Source organism: Sander vitreus, chromosome 21, assembly GCF_031162955.1.
Source record: "Sander vitreus isolate 19-12246 chromosome 21, sanVit1, whole genome shotgun sequence".
Lineage (NCBI taxonomy): Eukaryota > Metazoa > Chordata > Actinopteri > Perciformes > Percidae > Sander > Sander vitreus.
The window spans coordinates 26,526,072-26,551,923 of record NC_135875.1 but is presented as its reverse complement, the minus strand read 5'-3'; the positions used below and the strand labels follow the sequence as shown (position 1 = coordinate 26,551,923).

General features: G+C 40.7%; 1 protein-coding gene across 2 annotated transcripts in view; it reads left to right on the top strand.

Moving 5' to 3' along the window:
- The window catches only part of mtr (5-methyltetrahydrofolate-homocysteine methyltransferase), a 58,881-nt gene extending 34,595 nt beyond the window's left edge, over positions 1-24,286 (top strand). For both annotated transcript variants that reach the window (XM_078278807.1, XM_078278806.1), the window contains 8 exons: positions 7,179-7,277; positions 10,419-10,494; positions 11,606-11,761; positions 13,171-13,370; positions 13,998-14,198; positions 15,352-15,544; positions 16,925-17,037; positions 19,577-24,286. In XM_078278807.1, the coding sequence (XP_078134933.1) occupies positions 7,179-7,277; positions 10,419-10,494; positions 11,606-11,761; positions 13,171-13,370; positions 13,998-14,198; positions 15,352-15,544; positions 16,925-17,037; positions 19,577-19,666 (1,128 nt within the window). In that variant the 3' untranslated portion in view covers positions 19,667-24,286. The remainder of the gene's footprint in view (positions 1-7,178; positions 7,278-10,418; positions 10,495-11,605; positions 11,762-13,170; positions 13,371-13,997; positions 14,199-15,351; positions 15,545-16,924; positions 17,038-19,576) is intronic.
- The last annotated feature ends 1,566 nt before the right edge of the window (positions 24,287-25,852 follow it).

Sequence of the window (25,852 nt, the reverse complement as noted above, 5' to 3'; positions counted from 1 at the left end):
ACTAACTTTTTGACCAGCCCAACGTCTGTCTCTTCTATCAACTATTGTCATGCCTGCATCAGAGAAATAATCAGAGATATGGCCGTTACTGCAAAAGAATGTCACCGGAATAATCATAAATTCAATTCTATTATTTGTTTTAGGAATTTCTCTTTATATGTTTATATAGATTGTTATACAGTGTCAACAATGCTTATTTAAAGAAAGGCAACATCAAAAAGATAGGTCTTCAGCCTTGATTTAAAAGAACTGAGAGTTGCAGCAGACCTGCAGTTTTCTGGGAGTTTGTTCCAGATATGTGGAGCATAAAAAACTAAACGCTGCTTCCCCCCCCTGTTTAGTTCTGACTCTGGGGACAACAAGCAGACCTGTCCCAGACGACCTGAGAGGTCTGGGTGGGTTCATAGTGTAGTAGCAGATCAGAAATGTATTTTGGCCCTAAACCGTTTAGTGATTTATAAACCAGCAAAAGTATTTTGAAATCAATTCTTTGAGGCACTGGAAGCCAGTGTAGAGACTTCAGAACTGGAGTGATGTGATCCACTCTCTTGGTCTTAGTGAGGACTCGAGCAGCAGCGTTCTGAATCAGCTGCAGCTGTCTGATTGATTTTTTTAGGGAGACCTGTAAAGACACCGTTACAGTAGTCAAGTCTACTGAAGATAAAAGCATGGACAAGTTTTTTCCAAATCCTGCTGAGACATAAGTCCTTTAACCCTTGATATATTTTTAAGGTGGTAATAGGCTGACTTTGTAATTGTCTTAATGTGGCTGTTAAAATTCAGGTCTGAGTCCATGACTACACCAAGATTTCTGGCTTTGTCTGTTGTTTTTAACATTATCGTTTGAAGCTGAGTGCTGACTTTTAATCGTTCCTCCTTTGCTCCAAAAAACAACCACCTCAGTTTTTTTCATCATTTAATTTAAGAAAGTTCTGGCACATCCAGTCGTTAATTTGTTCAATGCACTTAGTCAGTTGTTGTATTGGACTATAGTCCCCTGGCGATAAGGTTATATAAATTTGTGTGTCATCCGCATAACTATGGTAACTTATTTTATTGTTTTCCATAATTTGAGCCAGTGGAAACATGTAGATGTTAAACAGGAGAGGCCCCAGAACGGAGCCTTGGGGAACTCCGCACGTCATATTTGTATGCTCAGATGTATAATTCCCTATAGACACAAAGTAGTCCCTATTCTTTAAATAAGACTCAAACCACTTTAGTACTGAGCCAGAAATGCCAACCCAGTTTTCCAATCGGTCTAGTAATATGTCATGGTCGACCGTATCAAATGCAGCACTGAGATCAAGTAATACCAAGACTGAAATTTTGCCACTATCTGTGTTTAAGTGGATGTCATTAAAGACTTTAACAAGAGCTGTCTCAGTGCTGTGGTGTGGTCGAAAACCCGACTGGAAGGCATCAAAACGGTTGTTTAGTGACAAGAAAAGGGTGAGTTGTTGAGAAACCGTTTTTTCAATGATTTTACTTAAAAATGGAAGGTTTGATATCGGCCTATAGTTGCTCATTAGTGACGTGTCTAGATTGTTCTTTTTTAAGAGTGGCTTAATGACTGCAGTTTTCAGGGCCTGTGGGAAGATACCTGAGAGAAGAGACGTGTTTACAATCTGTAGGAGATCAGTAGCCAAACAATTGGAAACATTTTTGAAAAGGCCCGCAGGAAGAGGTTTTCAGATGTTGTGTAATGTCCTCCAGGTTTTTACGGTTAATCATATGAAATTGGGTCATATTGGCATATGTTTTGCCTGGACACTGTGACAATACATACCCTGTACTCGATATGGAAGCACTGATTGTTTGTTTAATTTTCAGGATTTTGTCTTTGAAGAAGGTGGCAAAATCATTGCAGGCCTCGGTGGATAAAAGTTCAGATGCTACTGGTACTGGAGGGTTTGTTAACCTATCGACAGTAGCAAACAAAGCACGTGAGTTATTATTGTTTTTGGCAATAATGTCCGAGAAGAAGGACCGCCTTGCATTCCTCAGTTCCAAATTATAAATACAAAGTCTCTCTTTATAGGTGTTGTAGTGGACCTGGAGATTAGTTTTTCGCCACCTGCGTTCTGCTTTTCGACACTCTCTTTTTTCTGTTCTTACCAGTATGGCATTTCTCCATGGAGATCTTTTCTTATCAGAGACAGTTTTTACCTTAATGGGAGCAATGGCATCAATAACATTTGTAATTTTACAATTGAAATTGTCTACAAGCTCAGTGACTGAGACCCCTGAGAGGGTGGGTGTGGAGGAGAAAAGCTGAATGAATGTTTCACTGGTGTTGTCAGTGATATACCGTTTTCTTATTAACTTTGTTTGGACACTTTTGTGCACAGAGATAGTGCCATTAAAGAAAACACAGGAATGATCAGAGAGAGCAGCATCAGTCACCACAACCTTGGAAATGTTCAAACCCTTCGAGATAATCAAGTCCAGAGTGTGCCCCTTGTTGTGTGTGGGCTCCGTCACATGCTGAGTCAGTCCATAGTTCTCAAAAATACAACACAGTTCTTTGGTCCCTCTATCCTGGGGGGTTGTCAACATGAATGTTGAAATCACCAGCAATAACTACACAGTCAAAGTTAATACAGATTATAGACAGCAGTTCACTAAAGTCGTCAAAGAAGGATGCACAGTATTTAGGTGGCCTGTAGATAATTAGAAATATAGGTTGAGACGGGGACCTTAGCTGAAGAGCCACATATTCAAAAGAAGCAAAGTTTCCATAAGATATTTGAGTACATTGGAACGAGTCATTAAACAAAATGGCGACTCCACCTCCTTTCTTATTCGCTCTATTCTCACTCATAAAATTGAAGTTAGGGGGAGCTGACTCTATAAGAACAGCATCACTGTTATTATGGTCTAACCAGGTTTCAGTTAAAAACATGAGGTCAAGATTGTGCTTAATAATAAAATCATTGATTAAAAAATGATTTACCCGCCAGAGACCTGACGTTTAGTAAGGCTAATGTTAGTGTGTTAAAATAATTATCTGTCTCGTTTTTTGGGACAGGCTGTGGCTGACGAGGAATGGATGCTAAATTTGCTAAGTTGGCTGTCAAGTGCTTCTTTTTCTTACTTAGCGGATTCACCATTCTTTTTCTATTACCTATCACAACATTGATTGACGAAGAATTGAATACACAAGGCTCAGGCTTGTCCTGGAAAGAGTCATGAGTGCCACTAGGCATGCAGCCTGGACCCAGCACATATCAGTTAAAGCTTGTTTCATTTTGTACACAAGCATACTTATCAGTCTGGTGAGAAGGAGTTCGCTGCCGTCCTTGAGGGGGCAGAGGTGCCTGGCGTTTTACTTTCAGCGGTCCAGTCAAAACAGGGTCAGTTTGATGCTGGGGGCAAATGATGGGAGAAGGTAGTGGGGCAAACTTGATTCCAGCATCTACCAGCTGCTCCATCCGGTCAGTGAACCCCAACATGTGGCAGGGGGAAACAGGGGAAAAGGCGGATGGGGAGAGCGATGGATCCTCAAAGGCGTCAGTGTTGGTAAGGGGGTTTGAGGAGTGTTGGATGGGTGAAAAGGGGGGTTGAGATTTCTCGTCTCCATTCTGTGGTCCTCCATGGTCAAATCTTTGCTCAGGTGGGGGCTGTGGTGGATCACTGCCGCACTTTGTTGTGTCTTCTTCTTGTTTTGTTTGTTTATCTTGTCTCGTGTCCTTGGCCGAGGGAGTAGATGTGTGGTGCAGAAAGTAAAGTAGGCTAGAGGTGAACAGCTTTACTCCTGGCTTGTTAAGGAAAAGTCCATCTGCTTTAAAAAGATGTCTGCGCTCCCAGAAAATGTTAAAATTGTCAATGAACCGCAGAGAGTGGACAGTACATGCAGTTGAAAGCCATCTGTTCAGTGCCAACAGTCTGCTGAATCTCTCAGCTCCTCTTCTGACTGGCGGTAGAAGGCCACTGATAAACTCCTCCGCGTTTAGGGAGCTGACTGTGTTCAGCAGATTCATAAAGTCACGATGCACTCTTGCTTTACAACATCATGTGACCCTATATGCAGTATAATGTTCTTCACAGTTGGGTGTGCTGCCACGATATCCGGGTTTCTTTGGGCTAAGTCAGACACCATGTCTTTGTGAAAACAGAGTATTTTGGTGTTTTTATTGCTTTTTATGTCTTTTACAGCAGAGTCACCCACAATCAGAGTTTGGTGCCCAGTCGTGATCTTTCCCTGTAGCTTTTTACTTTTTGAATTGCTCTCAGTCCTTACCCTGCTGTGTGACGATGAGACACAATCCAGGTCATGTCCAGGGTCCTGCAGCAGAGGAGCAAATCTGTTCTCCACCTGCACACTCAGTTGTTGGGGAGGCATTTTGTTGCTAATTCTCCCTTTTGCAGCTGTCCACGGCTGTGTCCTACTGAGTACAGGGGTTGAAGAGGCGCTCTGCCTGGATGATAATGCAGGCCAGCCGGTCGTATCACAAATCTCAGGGCGCGGTGCCCTGCCCGTTAGTCGTCCTCCCATTTCCCAGGAAAATGATTTACTCTTCGGCTTTGCACCAAAAGAGTTCCAGGGAGGACTACCACTTGTTGATTTATTACCCATTTCACAGCCCTGCTGTTTGTTTGTAGTCTTGCTGGTGCTAGTTAGCCGTGTGTTGGCATGCTTTTGTCCATTGTTTTGGGTCAATGGTAAAGTGGTGTCATTTCCACATGATCCGTTCACTTCCACGTTTACTTCTAACCGGTAAATTTTGGTTTCCAGAACTGCAATCTTCTGAAGGAGTTTGTAGTAGTCCTCCATGGACAAGGGAGGCATTTTGCTGCTAATTAACTTTAGCTACAGTCACTTTAGGACAGGCTTGAGCTATTGGTAGGCCACGCTCACGCAGAAAAATGTTGAAATATGGCAATAGCCTACTATGTCTACAAAACATGCATAGTCCAGTGATGTATAAGTATCCAAGAGCCGCTGCTCATAGTTTCTCTCTGAGGAAAAGCAAGATTATCAGCAGAAATATGCAAGCAGAGGCAGGAGAGGCAGGAGCAAGCAGCAAAGCGTCTGCACTGTGCCTTAGTGACTACCTTAAGCTGCAAACATGATGCTACATCATCTCTGTAGAAAACATCCAGTCTACTCATCCATTCCACGGAGCGAACCCGACACCAGGTAGCTAACTAACGTCTGCTGCTCTCGTCCACCGCGCTGTTTTACACAACTAGCCCACAGCATGCTACTCTGCTAACGGCCATGTTTTACCAACAAGCTAAAACGAAAGCTGTCAGTTTGTAGTCTGACTGTTTATTAGTTTGCTACTAATCTTTGGAAACTTAGCTGCTGCTGGAGACAAACCGGCTCCTCCCCCCAGCATGGCCACTTAATATGCACGTGAATGACGTCATCATGCCGTGATGTCTGCGTTCTTTATTCTTTCTCCTCACTGTGTATTAGCCTTCTGAAAATGTGTCCCCCAGAACAGTGTAGTTGAATGGACCTGCTGTAAGCTTTGTACCATCACATTTACCCTCTGGTTAGTGAGCAGCTCTTTACATATCCAGTGCAAAGATTGGGAAACATTTACATTTACATTTACAATGTACTTGGAATTTGGCAATAAAAAATGTTGCTTTTTCAAAAAAATATAATATAAATACAAAAGACAGGTTTCCTTTTTTTTTAGTACACAGCAATAATACATATTTACTATTGCTGTACTATTGGATAATTATTTCTTATCCGATTACTCGATTAATCGATGGAATACTCGATTACTAAAATAATTGATAGCTGCAGCCCTAATTCACACACATACGCTCCGCTAACGGTCCTCATACGTTACGCGTTCAATGTAGGCAAAGTCGCGCAACCATGCCCCTATTTTCAGCTGTTGCTAAATAGTTGTGTGATGTGTAAATCAATGTTGTTTTTATTCATTTTCAAAAATGATATGCACGAAAACACAATTTGTGCTAGTGGTCACTCCACCCCCCACCCCCCCGCTGCACCTGCCACTTTCCCGTGCACTGCGCTCTACGGTCCTGTCCGATACATACGTCCAGAACCAATGAGCCGCAAAGCAATGCTCGATGGTGTTTTAAGCCCCCAACGTCCCCTTCCAGGCAGCGCTGCGACCGTTGACTAACCTTAACCGATTAGGTAGTGAGTTTGAATTCTTCAGGGTGCACACACAATTATTTCAGATGCCTCGCCCCTTAGGTGTCCATGGCTGGCTGGCTTGTTAAAAATAATCCTTCATTAAAATATGCTGTAGCAGGTTAAAATCCACCTGTGAGTTTAAAAGCAATCACTGCTTTAAAAAAACCACGTAAAAAAGGTTAAACCAAAGCAATCCCAAGGCGGCCGCCCAAAGAAACACATTTTGATCTAGGCTGCTTATTGTTTATGTTTTGGATGAAATCACATGACTGTTATAGCATTTAAAGCATTAAAAAAAAACAAAAAAACAATTATAATAGGAATAAAGACAACTTAAAACAGACCATTATTCTGGGAATATTTCAGGGCCCGGTAATACAGGTCCACCGGCCTGGGGACCGGGGGTTGGGAATCGCTGCTCTAGCCTATTGAAAACCCCATATAATTAATTTGAAATGGAAAGAAATGTATTTAGAAACAGTCTGCACAAATATCCCATTAAGACAAAGTAAAACGTTTTTTTTTTGCAAATTGATTTCATTTAAACAGATGTTTCTCTTCTAAACTAACCTTACTGCTTTGAGTTTGCTTGAATGCATAGAGGAACAGATCTGGGACATGGATGATGACATGCTATTTGCCTAATGCCAACAAAGTTTTAATCTACACATGGATTGGGATAAGCATCAAAATACAAATAGGTAGACAATCGTGGGACAGTGACAGATGTCCTTCATAAAGCAAGTCAGTAGTTCATGAGAAAATGTCAAAAAATCCATTGTAAAGAAAAACACACAAAACCTTGTTCCTTTCCCACAGTCTAACAATGCACCACATTTCATCAAAATCAGTTTTTTTAGAAACTCCGCTAACAAACAGAGGGAAGTGAAAATAGAACCTTCTTTGGGTGGGCAATAACATCTTATTCAGGGTCAGAGGGTTGAAATGAATTGATGTGGCCACAGATTTGAAAGATGTTTGAAAGTCCCTCCAGTTGGATTAGTCCAGACCTGAGTGTGTTTTCTCCTGCTTGTTTTCTATCTGTCAGTGCTCACAGCTCCTGGACGAGGAACTGAGGGAGGAGTACTTTGAGGACCTGAAAGAGGAGTATGAGGAGATCAGGCAGGAGCACTACGACTCCCTGAAGGTAAGAACGGCTGGGACAGAATCTGCAGGAATATTAAAACTATGTCACAAACTGGCTCAAAGCACGTGACAAAGAGGGGAGTCCAGACAGGTTAAAGTGCCAATGAAAGGTTTATTGCTAAATAAAAAATAATAACTATTTATGACTCCCTGAAGGTAAGAATAGCTGGATCAGAATCTATAGGAATATCAAATGTATGTCACACGATGTGAGGGTGCGCCTCATTCAGTTTAAGATTATGCATCGGGGTGCCTGGGTAGAGCGCGCGCCCATACATGTATATAGAGGTTTTCTCCTCAACGCAGCGGCCGTGGGTTTGACTCCGACCTGTGGCCCTTTGCTGCATGCCATTCCTCCTTTCTCTCCACTTTCACATCTTCAGCTGTCCTATACAAATAAAGGCCTAAAAAAATCCTCAATCCTAAGAGGGATGGATAAGCACACAAGAAGCTGGGTCCAGACTAGTTTAATGATAGCCAGACAGATTCTTTTAAGAGGATGGAAGAATGAAGGGGTGCCGTCAATCCAGGAGTGGGCTGGTGAGAGGGCTAGGGTGGCGGCGTTTGAAAAACATGTCATATAAACGGTAAAATGGTTATAAACAGAGAAAGTAGCTGAACTTTCTGGAGGGCTCCTAAGAAGCTCTGTGCTGGGGAGAGACCGGTATGATGGGTGTATAATTTATACATATGTTTATTTGGTTTATGGCTTATTGTCTATTTTGTTACTATTTTGTTGTATTGAACAATACAACAAAATTGGTAACAATATGGTAACTGAACAATATTGGTCTTGAATATTGTAGTTGCTATGTCATCTTTTCTTGATTTTTGTCTAGGTGGGTGGTGATGACGAAGGGGGGGGGGTGTTCATGTTGCAAGTTGTATGTTTTGTATGTTGTTAAAAAATAAAATAATAAAAATTATTAATCACAAAAAAGAGAATGGCTTATGGAAACACCCAAAAAGGTAGGGTTAGCATAGCCTACCGTCCTGAGATCAGTGTTGCGTCCTTGCATCTTTAACTTTTATCTTTGAATTTGACAAACAGGTGAAACAATTAGACAGAACCATAGAAGCCAACTCATATTTATTTAGACTAATTAGGGAGAATTACATTTTATTTATAGTATCAAATCATAACACTTTACAGATAGAGTAGGTCTAGACCTCACTATAATTTACTAAGACCCAACAATTCCAGTAATTCCCCCAAGAGTAAGCATTTAGTGCCACAGTGGAGAGGAAGAACTCCCTTTTAGGGAGAAACCTGGGACAGACCCAGGCTCTTGGTGGGCGGTGTCTGACGGTGCCGGTTGGGGGTGTGATGAACAGTGGCAATAATAGTCACAATAAAGATAATGGATCAGGTCCACAGCTGCAACCATGATTAGGGTGCCACCCTAATCCAAGAAAAACTGCAAGGCGAGAAAACATAAGCTCTAGTTAGTTAGTAACAAGCATTTCTGGGACATGGATGCACGCAGATGGAATGAGAGAGGAGCTCAGTATGTCAAAGGAAGTCCCCTGGTAGTCTCAAACTATAACAGCATAATTAAGAGCTGGTCCAAGGCAAACCTAAACCAGCTCTATAAGAGTTGGTAGATGAAGCTGACGACTATGAAGAGAAGCAGAGAAGAGAAGGGGACAGTCTAACCTTTGACGTTGCCAAAATATTTATGCACAGAATGATCTTTTCAACCCTCAGTTATTGTGCTACCTCGTGGTCACAGGCAAGTCCATATGTGACTAAACTATTAGAGAGACTCTACAGTCGTGCATTGAAAATAGTGGGCAAAATATGGATGTGTCTTGTATGTTTATGTGCTTATAGTATTTTAATGTGGCAATGTTTAATGTTTGTTTTTTATGACTGTTTAAAAGCCCTTCTATGGATGGGCATTGGAAAATAGCAATAGCTATAAATGCTGTGATGCTGTTTCACAAATGTCTATGTCGTAGCATCTGTCGCTATTTTAAATAAACATGAAATAAAAAATAAATAAATGATCACATTTTAATAGTGGCTTGATAAAGGCCAACAGAGGCTCAGGACTCAACCGATCTCACCTTGGGACCCACATTTTCCCATGGTCATTATGTCCTGACCCACGTTTATGAAATTCAAACCAAACTCATTTATGTTTCAAAAATAGGGCTAATAAACACATATACAATGTCAACTTTTTAGTTAAACATAAAATATACACATGTTCGTACCTGCATTCAGTACAGTACTCGAAGTAACTGAGTATCAACAACTGCATGCTGCTGATTTTTATGAATATGAATACAATTTATAACTGCACGACTGTTTACACACAAAATAAGAAAGTCCTACAAAACGGCTGTGTGGAACCTAATGATAAAGCTTTACTTTTTGACAAGAGTTTCAATGTCTAGAGGGCACATTGAGTTTATGTTTACTGAAATGTGTAATTTTTTTAATTCTCTTTTTAATGAGTTAAACAAAAGTCAGAAATTACAAAGTTATCCTTCTTATGGGGCTTACAAGCCTCATCTTTCAAGCCTTCTGAAAAATACAGTTGTAGCAAAGGGTAGTAAAACTGAAATACAACAAATATCACAGAAACATATGATGACCAATAAAGTATCTTAAATAAAAAAATATTTAATATAGAAAATGAACTACTAAATGAAAAACCAAACTTAGAAGAACCACAATATTGGGGTGTGCCTTCAAGATACTCACATTACTTAAAAAACAGAGTAAAATAAATAAATAAAGACCTCAGTTGATTTCAAACAAATGATGGTCGTACAGGTGTGATGTATTCAATCCAATTTTCCAAAAAAGTAATTCTTTCCATCATAAAGATATCATAAATAATGTCAATCCAGTCATCAATTGTTGGTATTGCTTGTTTCAGCCACTTTCTAAGTGATGGCTTCGAAATAAAGAATTTGAAATAGATATCCAACATGAGAGGAATGGCAGGACATTCTCTAATGGCAGGGCACCCAAATACAGGGTGTCTAATTTAAATGGCATGTCCACATGTAGTACTGTTTGCAAAACTGCATGAACCCCTTGCCAAAAATGAATTATTAATTGTGCAAGACCAGAATAGAATATAAAATTGCCTTGCCCTTCATGCTCCATCCCCCTCTGTTGTCTCAGGATCGCCGGTATCTGTCTCTTTCCCAAGCCAGAGGGAAGGCTCTACATATAGACTGGCTCTCTCTGCCCAGACCAGGTAAAGTTCCCACAGATCAATGTATTCCAGAGTTCTTAAAGGGTAACTACCTTTTTGTCAACCCTATTTCCCTATGTTTTTGTGTCTAAGTGACTGATGGGAACAACAATCTTTGACATTGGTCCAGTATTAAGCAAACTCGCTGCAGTCAGCAGCAGCGAAACAAGCTACAATGTTAGTTAATAGGGCAATTGTCCAGTTTGTATTTACGTCCACAAAAGTGCTGGTTTTGCCGCTGACAGGCTCAGATTAATATTCATAGTGTCTGACAACATTATGGAAATAATAAGGATGTCGACCTTTCTGTTAAAGAGTAAGATCCTTTTTTTAAACAAAAAAACATCCGCGAAATTTGCGTTCGCTAAAGCCACCAGACTCCATGTAAATAAACAGTAATTTTAGCATCGCAAAATACACTTCATTCAAAGTCGACAGAAACAAAGTAAAACTATGAAAACCTGTTTTTGGTCGTCTTTCCACTTTTCCAACCATCACAACTCTAGTTTTGGTTGAAATAAACACATACTTTACCGATTTACATGTGAAAATATGTTGGCTCTATACACGCTAAAAGTATTGCTTTTTTAAATGGAGTCTGGTGGGTTTAGCGCTAGCAACTTCAGAACTGTTTCTGGTTAAACAGAAAGGTCTCAAAGAGGTTTTAAAGGTCTATCGCTGAAAGGATCCTTTCCATAATGTTTTCAGACACTTAGAATATTAATCTGAGCCTGTCAGCGGCAAAACAAGCACTTTTGTGAAGGTAAATACAAGCTGGAGAATTGCCCTATTAACTCACATTGTAGCTTGTTTAGCCGCTGCCGACTGCAGCGATCTCGCTTAATACTGGACCAATGTCAACGATTGTTGTTCCCATCAGTCACTTAGACACAAAAACATAGGAAAATAGGGTCCAGGTTGAAAAAAACGGTAGTTACCCTTAAAAGCAAAACTTTATCACAGGTAAACTGATGCAGTTATCATATAGCTTCAACATCGACATGTTGTAACAAGCAGATACAGAGGTCATACTGTATGTAATACTTTGGGACGCTGTGGAAAATGTTCTTCATTTTCTGTATGGACCTTAAAAACCAAGTTTTTGTTTTTCAAGTGTGTCCTCAGTTCCTGGGCACCCGCGTGTTCGAGTGCTACGACCTGAACAGTCTGCTGGACTACATCGACTGGAAGCCTTTCTTCGATGTGTGGCAGCTGAGAGGAAAATACCCCAACAGAGGCTACCCCAAGATCTTCAACGACAAGACTGTTGGTACGAGCTCCACCTCTGTCAGGGTTCATCATAAATCATACCACATTTTGACCATAATCATGCAGCCCTATTTGTAATATTGTAATCATATATATAAATGAAAATAGGTTGAGTATAACTTATATATACGTATAGGCCTATACAGATCACTCTCAGCGTGAAATGTGTCTCCCTCCTCACACATCCACACCATCAGGATGCTCCACCATCTATAGCTCCACTCTGTCTCCCTCCTCACACATCCACACCATCAGGAGTTATTTTTGACAGCAACCTCTTCTTCGAAAGGCATTTCATCAAAATCACCAGAACTGCCTTCTTCCACCTTAAAATCTGTATCTGTATCAGTATTATCTTATGATTTTTATGTTTGTTTTGCACACTTTACATTTTCGAGAAATAAATATCACCTACTTTATTTATTTATCATTTTTGTATTACATTATCTGCAAAAAAATATTATATATGGTGGTGACAAAACCCGTATTAAATATGTACAGTTAGGTGATTTTGGCATTGCAGAGATGCCTGCTCGCTGTCCGATTGTCTGAACGACCACATTGCAATGACACATGCCCTTGGTGTTCTGTCTTACACAGCAAACTAATTCTTCACTGGTAAGACCAACATTCTGTGATAACATTCAAATAATAAAACATAATAACATCTTGTGAATAGACCTAAGTGATTTAATCAACGGAAGGTTCTAAAAATATTAAAAACGACAAAGCTATACTTCACCGATTCTCTGGCGGAAAAAGACAAAAGATATAGGCTACTTTTAAAATATTATGTGAAGTGAAAGTAGCCTACCCTCAGCTAGAGAATGACTCCCACATATTATGCATTGATAAGCCTAGACCGCGTATCTGGTCATACAAATGAACAGTCCACATTAATACAACAACGTTGCATGATTTAAAAAGCAGCATATCATGCGGGGACAGAGCAGAGGTGCTGGGCTCTAGCTAAATCAGAAAAAAAATATTGGAAAAATGGCTAAGGCCCCAGAGGGATTAAAAATAAGAATATTTATTTGGCTCATATTGAAATATATTGATGTCATTATTAAAAAAAATAATGATAAAAATTCTTTATTTTGGATTAACTTTATACAAAAGACGTTACTGTAACATGTTACTAGATGTTAGCTAAGCAATACTGATACAATACAGTGTCATTTTTGAAAAAGTGTGTATATATTGTGAATGCACAGCTTCTATGCAAGTGACTATTGTACAATTGCTGGTGATTAGTGCAGTAAAATCTTCAGTGACATCATGAAAGCTAAAAATAATATAAGTGTCCAACTTCAAGAACACAAACACATTGGCAGTAGTGAATCAGTGAAATGACTTCCAGTCCACCATATCTGACCGTAGAAATGTTTGAATGTTTGCTTCCTGTAGGTTCGGAGGCCCGGCGAGTCTTTGATGATGCCCAGCGGCTGCTCAACCAGATGATTGACAGCGGTAGTCTTAAGGGGCGGGGCCTGGTGGGGTTCTGGCCTGCACAGAGTGATGGCGATGACATCAGTGTGTACCAAGATGATGTCACAGTAAACGGAGACACCAAGCCCTTCGCTACATTTCGTGGCTTACGACAACAGGTGAGTTTTATAAATGGTTGTAGTATATGTCATTTCATTGCTTTAAATCCTAGTGTCTGTCAGACACAGGTACACACACCCACCTCACAGCAGCATCCTTGATTGTTGGTGATGTTGTTGTGGAGCACTGGGCTGTTAAATGTCTTGTCTTTATCTGTAATGTCTTTTCTTGTGGTTGTATTTTTCTGACAGTTGCCACAACACAAAGGGAATTTCCGAAAGGATTCTTACAGAAACTAACTGAAAATGGGTTTTAACTATTATGTTACATTTCATATATAATTGTACACTACTCTTGGCCTACTGCAAACACATATTGTTGTTTTACAGTCAAAAGACTGAGGAGTGGACACATGTAGCATAAACAAAGCATTATGCTGCTTTACCATGGGGATGTGTGGTGCCTAGATGTAGTACTCTGGATTTTATTTTGTCATGTTCTTATTCAGATTCTGAATGTGACCTTCATGATGAGGCCAGAAATGGATGGTAATACATGTCCAAAGAGTAACTAGTGTGTGTGTGTGTGTGTGTGTGTGTGTGTGTGTGTGTGTGTGTGTGTGTGTGTGTGTGTGTGTGTGTGTGTGTGTGTGTGTGTGTGTGTGTGTGTGTGTGTGTGTGTTGCAGGCGGAGAAGGACAGCTCCAGTTCAGAGCCCTACCTGTGTGTGTCTGACTTTGTTGCCCCTGTAGACAGTGGCGTGCCAGACTACATCGGTGTGTTTGCTGTGGGGGTGTTTGGAGCTGAGGAGCTGAGTCAGCAGTTCCAGGATCAGGGAGACGACTACAGCAGCATCATGGTCAAAGCCCTGGCTGACCGACTGGCTGAGGTACAATAGGGACCACTTCCTAATAGGGGTGTCACGATTCTCCAAATCTTCTATTCGATTTTCAATTTAAACATTTTCTTTTCAGCAGTGACGGCAATGCCACAATACTGCACACTGCCTGTGTGGCGTGAGCGTGTCAGCTGCGTGGCGTGTCTGTTTTTATTTCGGCTCCCATGGTAACAGGTTAGAGCTTGCACACTGCCTGCGTGACACACACGTCTCGAGCCACGCCGATTTTCAAATATTGCACCTGTCAATACAGAACGAAATATTCTGTAGCCTATTTTGCCGTCAATACTGCCGACGTTGTCTTTGCTGTAATCAAATCAGTATATATTTATGTTTAACATGAAGTACACTACTGCTTGAGTGCAGGGGAAATGGGAAACATCCATGTGTACAGACAAGGCTAGCAGCAGCAGCGCTGCGTCAGACACGTTTCTCTGGGCAAAGACATAGAAAACGCCACGCAGCTGACAAGCAACAGAAACGCCGCGCTCACGCCACGCAGGCAGTGTGCAGGAGGCCTAAGAGCCACTAGATGACAAAAGGGTTCTTAACAACAATAGTTAGAGTTTTTCAGAATTAACGAAGTGCAATTGAAAGCCCCATTATTTTACTGAGATGCAAATGAACGCACCATGAAGTCCCGTCGGAGCCCACAGGCTTTGCTATTGATTGTTTTTTTTACATAACTCCTCCCGGGGGAAGGCAAAATGTTGCCACACGGTAACATTCAGGGAAGCGGGAGGATTTTCCAGTTCTGATGTTTCTCCGTTATATCCGACTGGCAGTGGCCTTGGTGTCTGGAAAAACCGAGCTGCTGTGAAGCTAATGTTACCCAGTGTCTTTTTGCTGCATGCTGCCAGCCGGTAAGCAAGTACGCTGTGTTGATTTTTTTGTGTTTCTTGGGTCGTGCGCTAGTAGGCGGGGGAGAACAGAGGGAAAAAAATGACTGGGGGAATCGCAGATTCATTTTGACCAGTCTTTGATTTAAATTGAAATCATGACACCCCTACTTCCTAACACACCACGGCTCCATTACTGCTGATATTTCATGGGTTAAGGGGTCACTGGTGCTGAATGACAACTTAGCTGTTGCTGTCATGGTGTTTCTTTGGTTTCTGCTACAACCCTACTGTCCGTCCTTCAGGCCTTTGCTGAGGAGCTCCATGTTCGCGTGCGTAAGGAGCTGTGGGGTTATAGTACTGACGAGGCTCTGCAGGCCTCGGACCTCCACAGAATCCGATACCAGGGCATCAGGCCTGCAGCTGGCTACCCCAGCCAGCCTGACCACACAGAGAAGACCACCATGTGGAGCCTTGCTGGGATCCAGGAGAAGACTGGTGAGAGCGCCAACCATTTCATGACAGTCATAACTGCAGCGGAAAGGCTCCCAATGCTCTTGTGTTGTTCTTTAACATGAGATGCAAAAGGTTTTCTTAGTAGTCTTTGAACAGCAACATGAAATCCCATTTCTTTTCTCTTCTCAGCGCGTTACCATGTACTGAGAAATCAGGTTAAACAACTACTTTAGAACATATTTACATGCACTGTAGTAACCTGGTTACCGTAAGTCCACATATACATGCAGAATGTGATCAGAATACTCCCCTACCCCTGACCTTATATCAAAAGCATGGCTGGTTTATTTGAACTTCTCTCTTATTTCATCCAGCTGCGCTTATACTTACCTTGCGTGGAAGTAGTCCGGGCCTATTTCAACCCTGAGTAGTGTTTGCAGGTGTTCCTTTTACATTGCCTCGACAAACTTCGACAAATAGGGCAGCCTGTATACAGCTTGGGAGACAAAGCCCACGATGAAAACATCTCTACCCAGAACAAGAGGTTGCTGCTGCTTCAACTTCAACATTATTATCGTGAAGGAAATTTGGTATGCAGCAGGTATCAAATCACATCAAGGTACAAACATAAAATATTGACAACAGCAACAAATGCAGAAAAATTCCACACCACAAATGAAAACAAGGTACACCTGCCACACTGAACCAGAAGCTAAAAACCAGCTAAAACATTAGAAACAGCACAGTAAAGGAATACATGTTAAGTGCTGTACCGAGACAAGTAAAAATGGAATGGAATACATTAATACATAAATAATCTATCCAAGCTATCAAACACGGATACACATAAAAGCAAGCAAGTTAATGAAGTAAATGAAGCTTCTCAATGGCCACAGGCAGTACTTGTTCTTGTTCTGGGCATTCTGAAACTTTATAAGGGCCCTGTCTTGCACCTGGCGCAGCACAAGCCCGATGCAAGTGTCTTTGCTAGTTTAAGACCGACGCAGTTGTCAATTTCCTGTCCAGCGCCCTGGATCTAAATAGCAAATGCACCTGCGCCCATCTGTGCGCCCATGGACGTGCTGGTCTTACAGGGAGGTGTGTTCAGGTGCATTCTGGGCGTATTGCTGTCTTGAGGCAGCAGGAAGTGATCATTCATTCACTTCATGTCATGCTTTACCCTAAGCAGGTTATGAGACTTCAAAAGGGTCACACAAGTTTCAGACTGCTGAGGCTAGGTTATTTAGATTTTACAATTCTAAAAATTAAACTGTGTGTGTGTATGTGTGTGCGCGCCTGTTTGTGTGTGTGTGTGTGCGCGCCTGTTTGTGTGTTCATGTGTTATCATGTGGGTATTATATTTTCTTAGCTTTACTGTATGCATATGTAATGACTACATACATGTATTTTGTCTGTGTGTAGGTATTTGTCTGACAGAGTCCCTGGCCATGACGCCTGCTGCCTCAGTGTCTGGACTTTACTTCTCCAACCCTCAGGCCTCGTACTTCGCTGTGGGAAAGATCACCAAGGAGCAGGTTCGGCTAACCATTCACACATCTTTAACTGCTATTAATAACTAGTGAAAATGTTGTTGTAAATGAGATATCCCGTTAGTGGGGGAACTCCCAAACACCATACCATCACAATGGGTGTTCTAGATGTTGGTGTTTTGTGAGTGGTTTTTGTGACATTAAGTAAGTTAGATTAACACAGGTTTGCGACCTGACTCACAACTGGATAACAGATCTCTGGACCGGACTCATAAGAACTAAAATATTGTACATACAATGATTATAATATGACATAAGAGCATAACAACCTCACCTTACATATGAATTGTGTACAATAGAAAGTATGTTACTCCTTATAGAGTAAGTAGGCTGTATATCTAATCAAAATATGACACAGAAAGGTTTTTGCTAGTGTTATAAAGAGACCAGGTATAGATTCAGGACTGACCAAGCAACACTATTTGAAGTGTATCATCTTAACTTAAAGGTGCCCTGCCACACAAAACCGTTTTTACTTGCATTTTTTGAAATATGTTCGGTCTTGTGTTTGTGTTATGTCGTGAATGTGAAAATGAACTGCTACCTCCTCTGCCAGCTCTAGCCACTGAAAAGAAATAAGCGGAGAAATCAGGCCAATTACAGAAGCTGGTCAGTCTGACGTGGTGTTGCCTGAGCTCATTACTATTCATGAGCTCGCCCAGTTGCGCTGGGTAAAAAATTGGCTAGCTGTTAGCCAATCAGAGTCAAGCAGTTTAGCTCATTTAATATTAATGAGAACTGGCACAAATTGAGCTGAGTCTTCCTGCAGGCTTTCTATACCACGCTAGAATGGCTTGAAACCAAGGCATTTTTTCCACAAAAAATGTTACAGAGTCCATGGTAGAACTTCAGACGTTACCACAAAGTAATGAAATATGTGTGGCTGGGCACCTTTAAAATTCTCAAATAAAGGCAGAGTCACAAACAATAACCCTAGCCAGCACAAATAAATATAGGCCCGTTGATAAGAAAGGCTGGGTAAACAACTGTATAGTGGCTCAGCATAATATTGTACATTTCTACAGCACTTATTCCATCAGTCCAGTGTCATGTGATTCTCACTACAGGACATTTTCATTTTAAATATCTTGCAGGGAATGATGAAGAACAGCTTAGCTTTCTTGAAATATGAAATATGGTATGAAATACTGTTTTCATTCTGTGTTCAGTGACATGACATGAATGTACATTATACTGAATTTATCAAGACAATGCGTGTGTGTGCTGAGTTTGCATTAACCGAGGAACGGGAAATAAAGATGAAAGGTTTGTTTATACAAGCTTTTTTCTGGAGACACTAAAGGCTTTATACGACCTATTTCACATACGCAGCAGTTCTCCCCAAACGCCTGTAAACACACTGGTGTAAAATCAGTGGAGTTCCTCTTAAATAGGGACATTTAACATATATGATTTTAAACATAAAATACTGTAAATTATCATATGAGGGTCTTTATAAAAGGTGCAATATGTAATATAGACAGCTAGTGTTTAAAATAGTTACTGCAGTACAAATTCAAAATACTGGAGAGCGTCTTGTCCCCCACCCCCTCCTCCCCAGACTCAAAGTTCACGGAGGTTGCCAGGCTGAGACCGCAGCATCCAACAATGTTGCTAGACGCTTGACTCACATAGCCAGACATTACTTCACAGCACAGCGGAGTAGCTAACGTTAGATGCTGGCTATATTGACAGTCATAGAAGCCCGTGCTCACGTGGAGCTCTGTACCCAGTGACAGAGACACTTTATTGGCTTTAAATTACTGCAACAACCGCTCAAACACCACTACCTCGCCGTCCTCTCTACCTGACTGACAGACACACTTTCTCTGCTTAAAATTACGGTGACAACCGCTAAAAATACCACTACCTTGCCGTCCTCTCCCCCCGACTGAACACACTTTATTGGCTTAGAATTATGGCAACAATCTCTTAACACACTGCAAACTCACGGTCCTCTCTTCCTGATTTACAGCCCCCCCTCTCTTGGTTTCAAATAACTCACCGATGTCGGCTACGGCCGCTGAACAGGCTACACGTTGTAAACAGCCGTGGCCCGCTTGCCTGCTCCTCCGGTAACGTTAGCAGTTAGCAGGGCTAGCGTGGTGGCGTTAGCCAGGACCAGTCAGGATCACTTTACTGGCTGTGTCTCAATTATTGGCGGGCCGCCACGACAGAATCAACATAGAGGAAACACAGAATTTTACCCCAGCAATAGAAATACATCTCCGTTTAATTTCTTCATTTGCTTTTTGAAAAATACCTCCCAAATCATATTTACTTTCATATATTGAAAAATTAGCCCTGAACATTATCTGCATTATTTTTTAATAAAACAAATCCTTTAATTTCATACCTTTAGAATTTATAAACAGTGGATTTGTGTAATCAAAGTAACCCGCTTTATTGATAATACATATAAACCTTTTTTAGAGGAAGATTATTGAATTTAAAGTTGTTTTATAGGGAGGACGTGGGACATGAAATCCGGCTGAACTTGTGTTTTCTCTGCTCTTGTCTACAGGTGGAGGACTATGCCCGGAGGAAAGAGATGTGTGTGGAGGAGGTGGAGCGATGGCTGGCTCCCATACTGGGCTATGACAACGAGGCGTAGGGTGTGACCACTCCAGCAGTAAACTGGACCACACGAGGGATCAGAGCAGGGCAAACAACTGCCACAGAATCAGGTTTACAGTCCGACCATTTCTCTGTAGCTCACACAGGTTCTTACTGTGGCTGCTCACCCAGGGATTTCCTGACATTACGTAGTATATCACACTAGGTCTTACCATTTTACTCAACATTTCTACTGGACATTTCAGAACAGTAAAACAGGGTTTTTTGTTCTTGTTTTTTTTAGCTCTCTGTGCCAAAGGTTTATGACAAACCTTCTACTTTTAAACACCACGGACCCACACACATTGTATGTAATGGGAAAATGATCTCTTAACCCTTGTGTAGTCCTCCCGGTGAAAATCAACACTTTTTCAAGTTTTTCGACACATTTTTCCATGCGTTTCTCAAGATTTTTCACGTTTTTGAAGCTGTTTCAAACATTGTTATCACCTTGTTTGACGCTTTTTTCAAAGCTTTTTTTCTGCTTTCGAGGCTTTCAATGTTTTTTTCAATGTATTTGGCACTTTTGTCACTTATTGCCATTTTTTGTCAACATTTTTTGACATTTTTTTTAAACATTTCAATTGTACTTGCGAAGAGCGTTGCATGGAACCATCCATGTTATTTTTGTGCAATTTTGTTGAAAGAAAGGTCTACAAATGGAGTGAAATAATCAGTGGTGTTACATGATAGTCACATGTGTCTTCAGTAGTGCTTTGATCCCGATTATTTTGCTCAATATTGAGATGATTATTATTTCAGCACTCATACCTGGGCTGGGCTGGGTATCTGTCAAAGTCAGTCTACACATGTGCCAACATGATAACTGACTTAGTATTAGCTATACTTCAATTTGCTTATTATAAAAACAATTTTAAAAGATTTATTTCTCATTTACTAAAATGGGGCAATACATCTGTGTTTATGGTTAGTTTATCTTAAAGGAATAGTTCAGCATTTTAGAAAATGTGCTGTTTTCCTGTCTTTCCGAGAGTGAAATGAGAAGATTAATATAAGTCTCATGTCTGTGTGTTAGTACGGAGCTTGAGTCAGGACGTGGTTAGCCTAGCTTAGCATAAAGACTAGAAATAGGTGAAAACAGCTAACCTGGTTCAGCAAAAAAACAAAAAAAAACAAAAAACAATGCGCATAAGTCTCTGCCAGTGTGCCAGTTTTTCTTTTCTTATTTGTACATAAACATGACTGTTGTTAAGCAACAGTTTATCCATCTGCCTGGTTCTTCTGTGAAGCATCTCTGCCCTTGAGCACAATCGGTGAACACCTGTTTTTGGTTTTGGCACAATAAAAATCGATTATATTCGGGTTAAGGCAATACCCCGATTTTTCAAACACCATGTAAACACCTTACCCTGGTTAAAATCAGAGTTCTAATAACCCGGTTAACCGAGGTAGAGAACTCCTTCAGTAACCGGAGTATCCCTGCATGTATACACCTTAACCGGACTATGATCGGGTTAAACGTCTGCTCATGCTTCAACTGCCTCTCCCCACTCCGCTTGAGTGGTTTTTGAACCAGAAATAATCAGTCAGCGCTGCAAGTAGTTGTCATTGCTATGACACCATACAACAAAACAGCGATGTCCGAATCAGCGGGCCATCGGCAGAAAGAGCCTGCGGTCCGTCTGTTTTACTCCCTGCTAAGGCAGCAGTGAACTCCGGTAGATGGCTAAACAGATTGTCCATCTCCGGGACCGTCAACGCTGTGTCTCGGCAAAAAAGTGGAGGGAATGAGCAGTCCGAGCAGCGGCCGCTGGCTAACGTTAATGTTAGTTAGCTAGCTAACGAAGTCCTGGCCCTGTGACAAGTTAAGTTGTTAAATTTTACTAATTGAAAGGCCGATCGGTGTAATGCTGACATAGGTCAACTGGAAGAAAAAGCCAGTTGTGCGTTGGCAGAGCGCCACCTACTGTACCGGAGGTAGGGTTACTCCTGTCATTCTTCCTATTCTTCCTCATGTATACGGGGAGAACTGGCATAACACAGTTATTCACTTAACCGGGGTAAGACTATACCCTGGTTACTGCTGTGGATGTAAACACACTGAATGATACCAAACTTGGTAACCTCACAAACAAATAAAGTCCCTGCACCTGCCTGTGACTTTGTATTTTTTAGTGAGCTTTAGAGGGGTTGGTAGGTGTAGTTTTGAACTTTGAACAGAACCAGGCTAGCTGTTCCCCCTGCTTCCAGTCTTTATGCTAAGCTATGCTAAACAAGTCCTGACTCCACATCTGTACTTTAACACAGACATGAGATTGATATCAATCTTTCCATCTCATTCTTGCGAATAAAGTGAATGAGTATATGATGAAATATTCCTTCAATGCAAACAGCTTTAGAAGAACTTTGCTTCAGGAAAACACCCCAACTGATTATGATTAAAATCAGCAAAATATCTGATCAAAGAATCAGCAATAAACACTAATACTTAATATTCAGTCCAACAGCCCAAATTTATTTAGGTTTTTTCTTCTAAAAATCATTATTTTATTGCTTTTGTGTAAAGGTTTTAACATCATCAACATTTGCATGGAGGCTGGAGTGTACCAGCTAGATAGTTCACCCATTTTCAGTAGCCAAAAAAACCCCATAAGCTTTTTTCCCTTGTTATAACGTTGATCGAGTTAGCGTTATCAGCTGGTTAGCTTAGTGCAGGCGCTAATGGATCCACGTTTGTATCTCGTAAATTACCCACTAATAATGCCCGGAATGATACCAAACTTCTACATTAGTACAAATAGTTTCTGTACCGTACTAATTTACGAGATACAAACGATGAAATTACTCCGAACCATCGCTTTAACTCCCTTTACATAATCTTTGCTATCTCTTCCCCCTGATTTGATACTGAATTGTACTACTTCCTTTTATTGCTCATTATAGAAACAGTTGAAGTACATTTTAGCCTCCAGGCATCTAAACATACAACAAGAACTCAATGAATCTGACCTTTTAACATATGTTTCTTGTTTCACCTTGATATCTTGGTATCCTGTGAAACTTCAAGAGATTAGTTCATTATTTGAATCCAAGCTTTCAGTGTTTTATTGGCTGGTTGTCTGTTCATTTTGTAATTTCTGAGGGGATTGTGGAAGCATTTGTCCAGTCTGAGGTTTTATAAATGCTTCTTCCAAATGCCGCTGTAGTAACTTATGAAGTAAAGTAGGATAAATGTATAGAAAAATGGGATTGTTTTTATATTAAACGGTACGCATATTCAACTGTTTCAAAAGTATTCAATCACATTTTTTCTACCTCGTGCAGTTTTCATCTGAGTGAAGAACAAAGCAGGAGTAATGACTAAACAGTCAGAATGCTATAAAAAGAAAAAATAATAAATGAAGGGGAAAACTACTGTACCACCATGGAAGGTTATCACGATATTGGATTTTAAACTTCAATATAATACTAGTGTGTTATAGTACTTGATACCTCTTTCGATACCCCAACTGCCACAGTTCGAGTTTGTCAGAGTTTACGAGGTGCTCTTGAATGCACCATGAGTTTACAAGGTGCACCTGAATGCACCATGAAGGCACATGCTAATGGGGAAAAGTGCAGCTGCATGCTACCCTTAGGGTAATGTTACCCTGTGTCTTTAGCCACATGCAACCGGCTGGTAAGCTATGCTGTGTCATCTACTGTATGTGTTGTTTTCTTATAGCTTTGGTACTTTCGATACTATCTAATGTATAATTTCACAACGTTTCGGTCGAAACGTTGTGAAATAAGTATTTGCATGCGTAATGGACAGTGTGCGGGACTTCTTCAACAAGTGTTACTGGTAACCTTTACCTTTTCTGATGTACCTGCCCCAAAAAAGTGTGCAAAAGCACTTTTGAATCGAGTAATTGATATACAAAAGGTAATTTTAAGGGTGAAGTATTTCTTTATGCAAACTTGAATGTAACTTGTTTTTGACTTGATAAGAAACCAAACCAAAACAAAGCTATTCTCTGTGGGTTCATGGCTGTGATAAAAACACTAATAATAATCACTTACGTTGAATTATTACTTACACGTTTTTCACCAAATGTAATTGCATAATTTAGAATGACGTACAGTGCTTTAAACTAAGTTGTAAGGACTAAAATGAGCAAGCAGTAAAGTCTCATCTCCAAATGACTAAATTGGTAAACTGGGTTAACCCTTTGCAACATCTGTGGTTATCAGCATGTTTCATAAACTCCCATTGTCCTGTTCAACAATAAAAAAGCCAGCTTTTCACACATTGAGGTACGACAACAACATCCACATACTGTTGACATTTCACCGGGTATCATCAGTGTTGTATTGTGTGTACTATACAACATCTACTTATTCCATGATCCTGAAAAATCTTCACATCATTAACATGATGGGTTAAAATTGAAATTAGGTTTCTAATTTAGGTTTTCAAGCTGTGGCTGAGTGCATTTCACATGTGTCTTAAAAGCCCTGATGTGCTGCAGTGGCTGATCTCAGTTTGTATGAAACATTTTTTTTTATCAGTTTGATTTCCTTACATTGAAAAATGAAGCTGTGGATAAATGATGGTAGCATTGAAAACAATGTAAAACGGAACAAATAAATAATTTTTCTCTTTGTCTTTCTCTGAGTTTACATCTCCGGTCCACCTTTTTTTTATGTTATTTGATGAGGGGCACTTAACAGTTGTTTAATGTCTTCTGTGGTTCTGGAAGAGCTTTGTCAAGTCTGAAAAAAGAACCCCTAATGTCATAGTGAAGTCTTCTAAAGTTATCTCAGCTTTGGCTTTAAAGCTACTATCTATTTACAAGCTGCACAGTCCTTCCGCGCCCGCACTCTCTTCCAAAACTTTCACAAACTGAATTTCGGCTGTCTTCTTCTGCAAGCAGAGGGAGAATACTGCTGTTCCTGATTGGCTGCTTCTCAGACAGCCAATTTTAATTTGTCTGCGGACGTCGTCCTCCATCACACACAAACAGCACACTAAAATGTGTTTCTGTAAAACATTTGAGGCGAGAAATAGGCAATACGGTAACAGAATCTAGATCGCAGTCCACAAGCAGTCAATGATAGAGACTCCTTGGCTCTGATTGGTTGTTTTCCTTCTGAGCGTGGTGGAAACTTGCAAATGCCACGAGGAGCACTAGGGGGAGGCAGAGTAACATGATTTTTGTTCACAGATAATCAATCTCATCAGAATCAGAAAAGAGTTTATTGCCACAAAAAGATACCGTTACGTGGAATTTGCCTTGGTGATTGGCACATACATAAACAAGCAAACATTAATATAAAATAAACAATAAATACAGAAACAAATACATACAATATAGCTGTTTTGCATGAGAAAAAGGAGGCTGAATGGGTTAAGTGTAGAATGTTCCAAAAATATATAGTATGTGTAATGGCCAGGTGGATAGTCCAGGATTATGGTTAATGCAAAGTGTAGTGACTAGGGGTGGGGGTGGGGGTGGGGGGTTGAGAGCATGTAGGACTGTCAGGATATAATGACAGTTTCAGCAAATATGACAAAACTTATTTTTATAACATTTACAGAAATCGTTTGTCACAAATTGGTGTCATGGACTTTGAAAGATGTGGGCATTTATCAAAGAGGCCTAAAAATACTATTGGTTGCATTTCAAGTGCAGGACGCAGACTATATAAAGAACGGACGTAGCATTGGTGATGTCACCCATTGGTTTGTGAACCGCCGTTTTGAAGCCAGGAGTTTGCATTTTGGCTGTCGCCATCTTGGTATTTTGGAGCCAGAAGTGACCATATTTAGACAAAAGGGTGGAGCTGGGGAGAATGACGCATCTAAGTCAGTGTTGTGCATGGTTTCGATGGCGCTGTGCTAAGCTAAACTAGCCTGACGTGGTCATGCTCAGATTCTAGTCAGAATATGAGTCTGATTCTGCTCCATTGGGCTGGGATTATGGGGCGTGTTTCAACCCAAACCAGGAAAGAAAATTCCTCTGCACTCAATTGGATAGACCTACAACCAATCAGAGCAACAGATAGACCTACAACCAATCAGAGCAACGGAGTATGTGACGTATGTCGTAGGAAGGACGGCAAAAACATCTTTCCGATCGACAAATGCCTCGATCGCGCTTCTCTGTTCCTTTTTTAAAATGAATGCGCTGTCGATATCTTCTACAACATGCGATGGTGGAATCTACACATCTCAATTTTC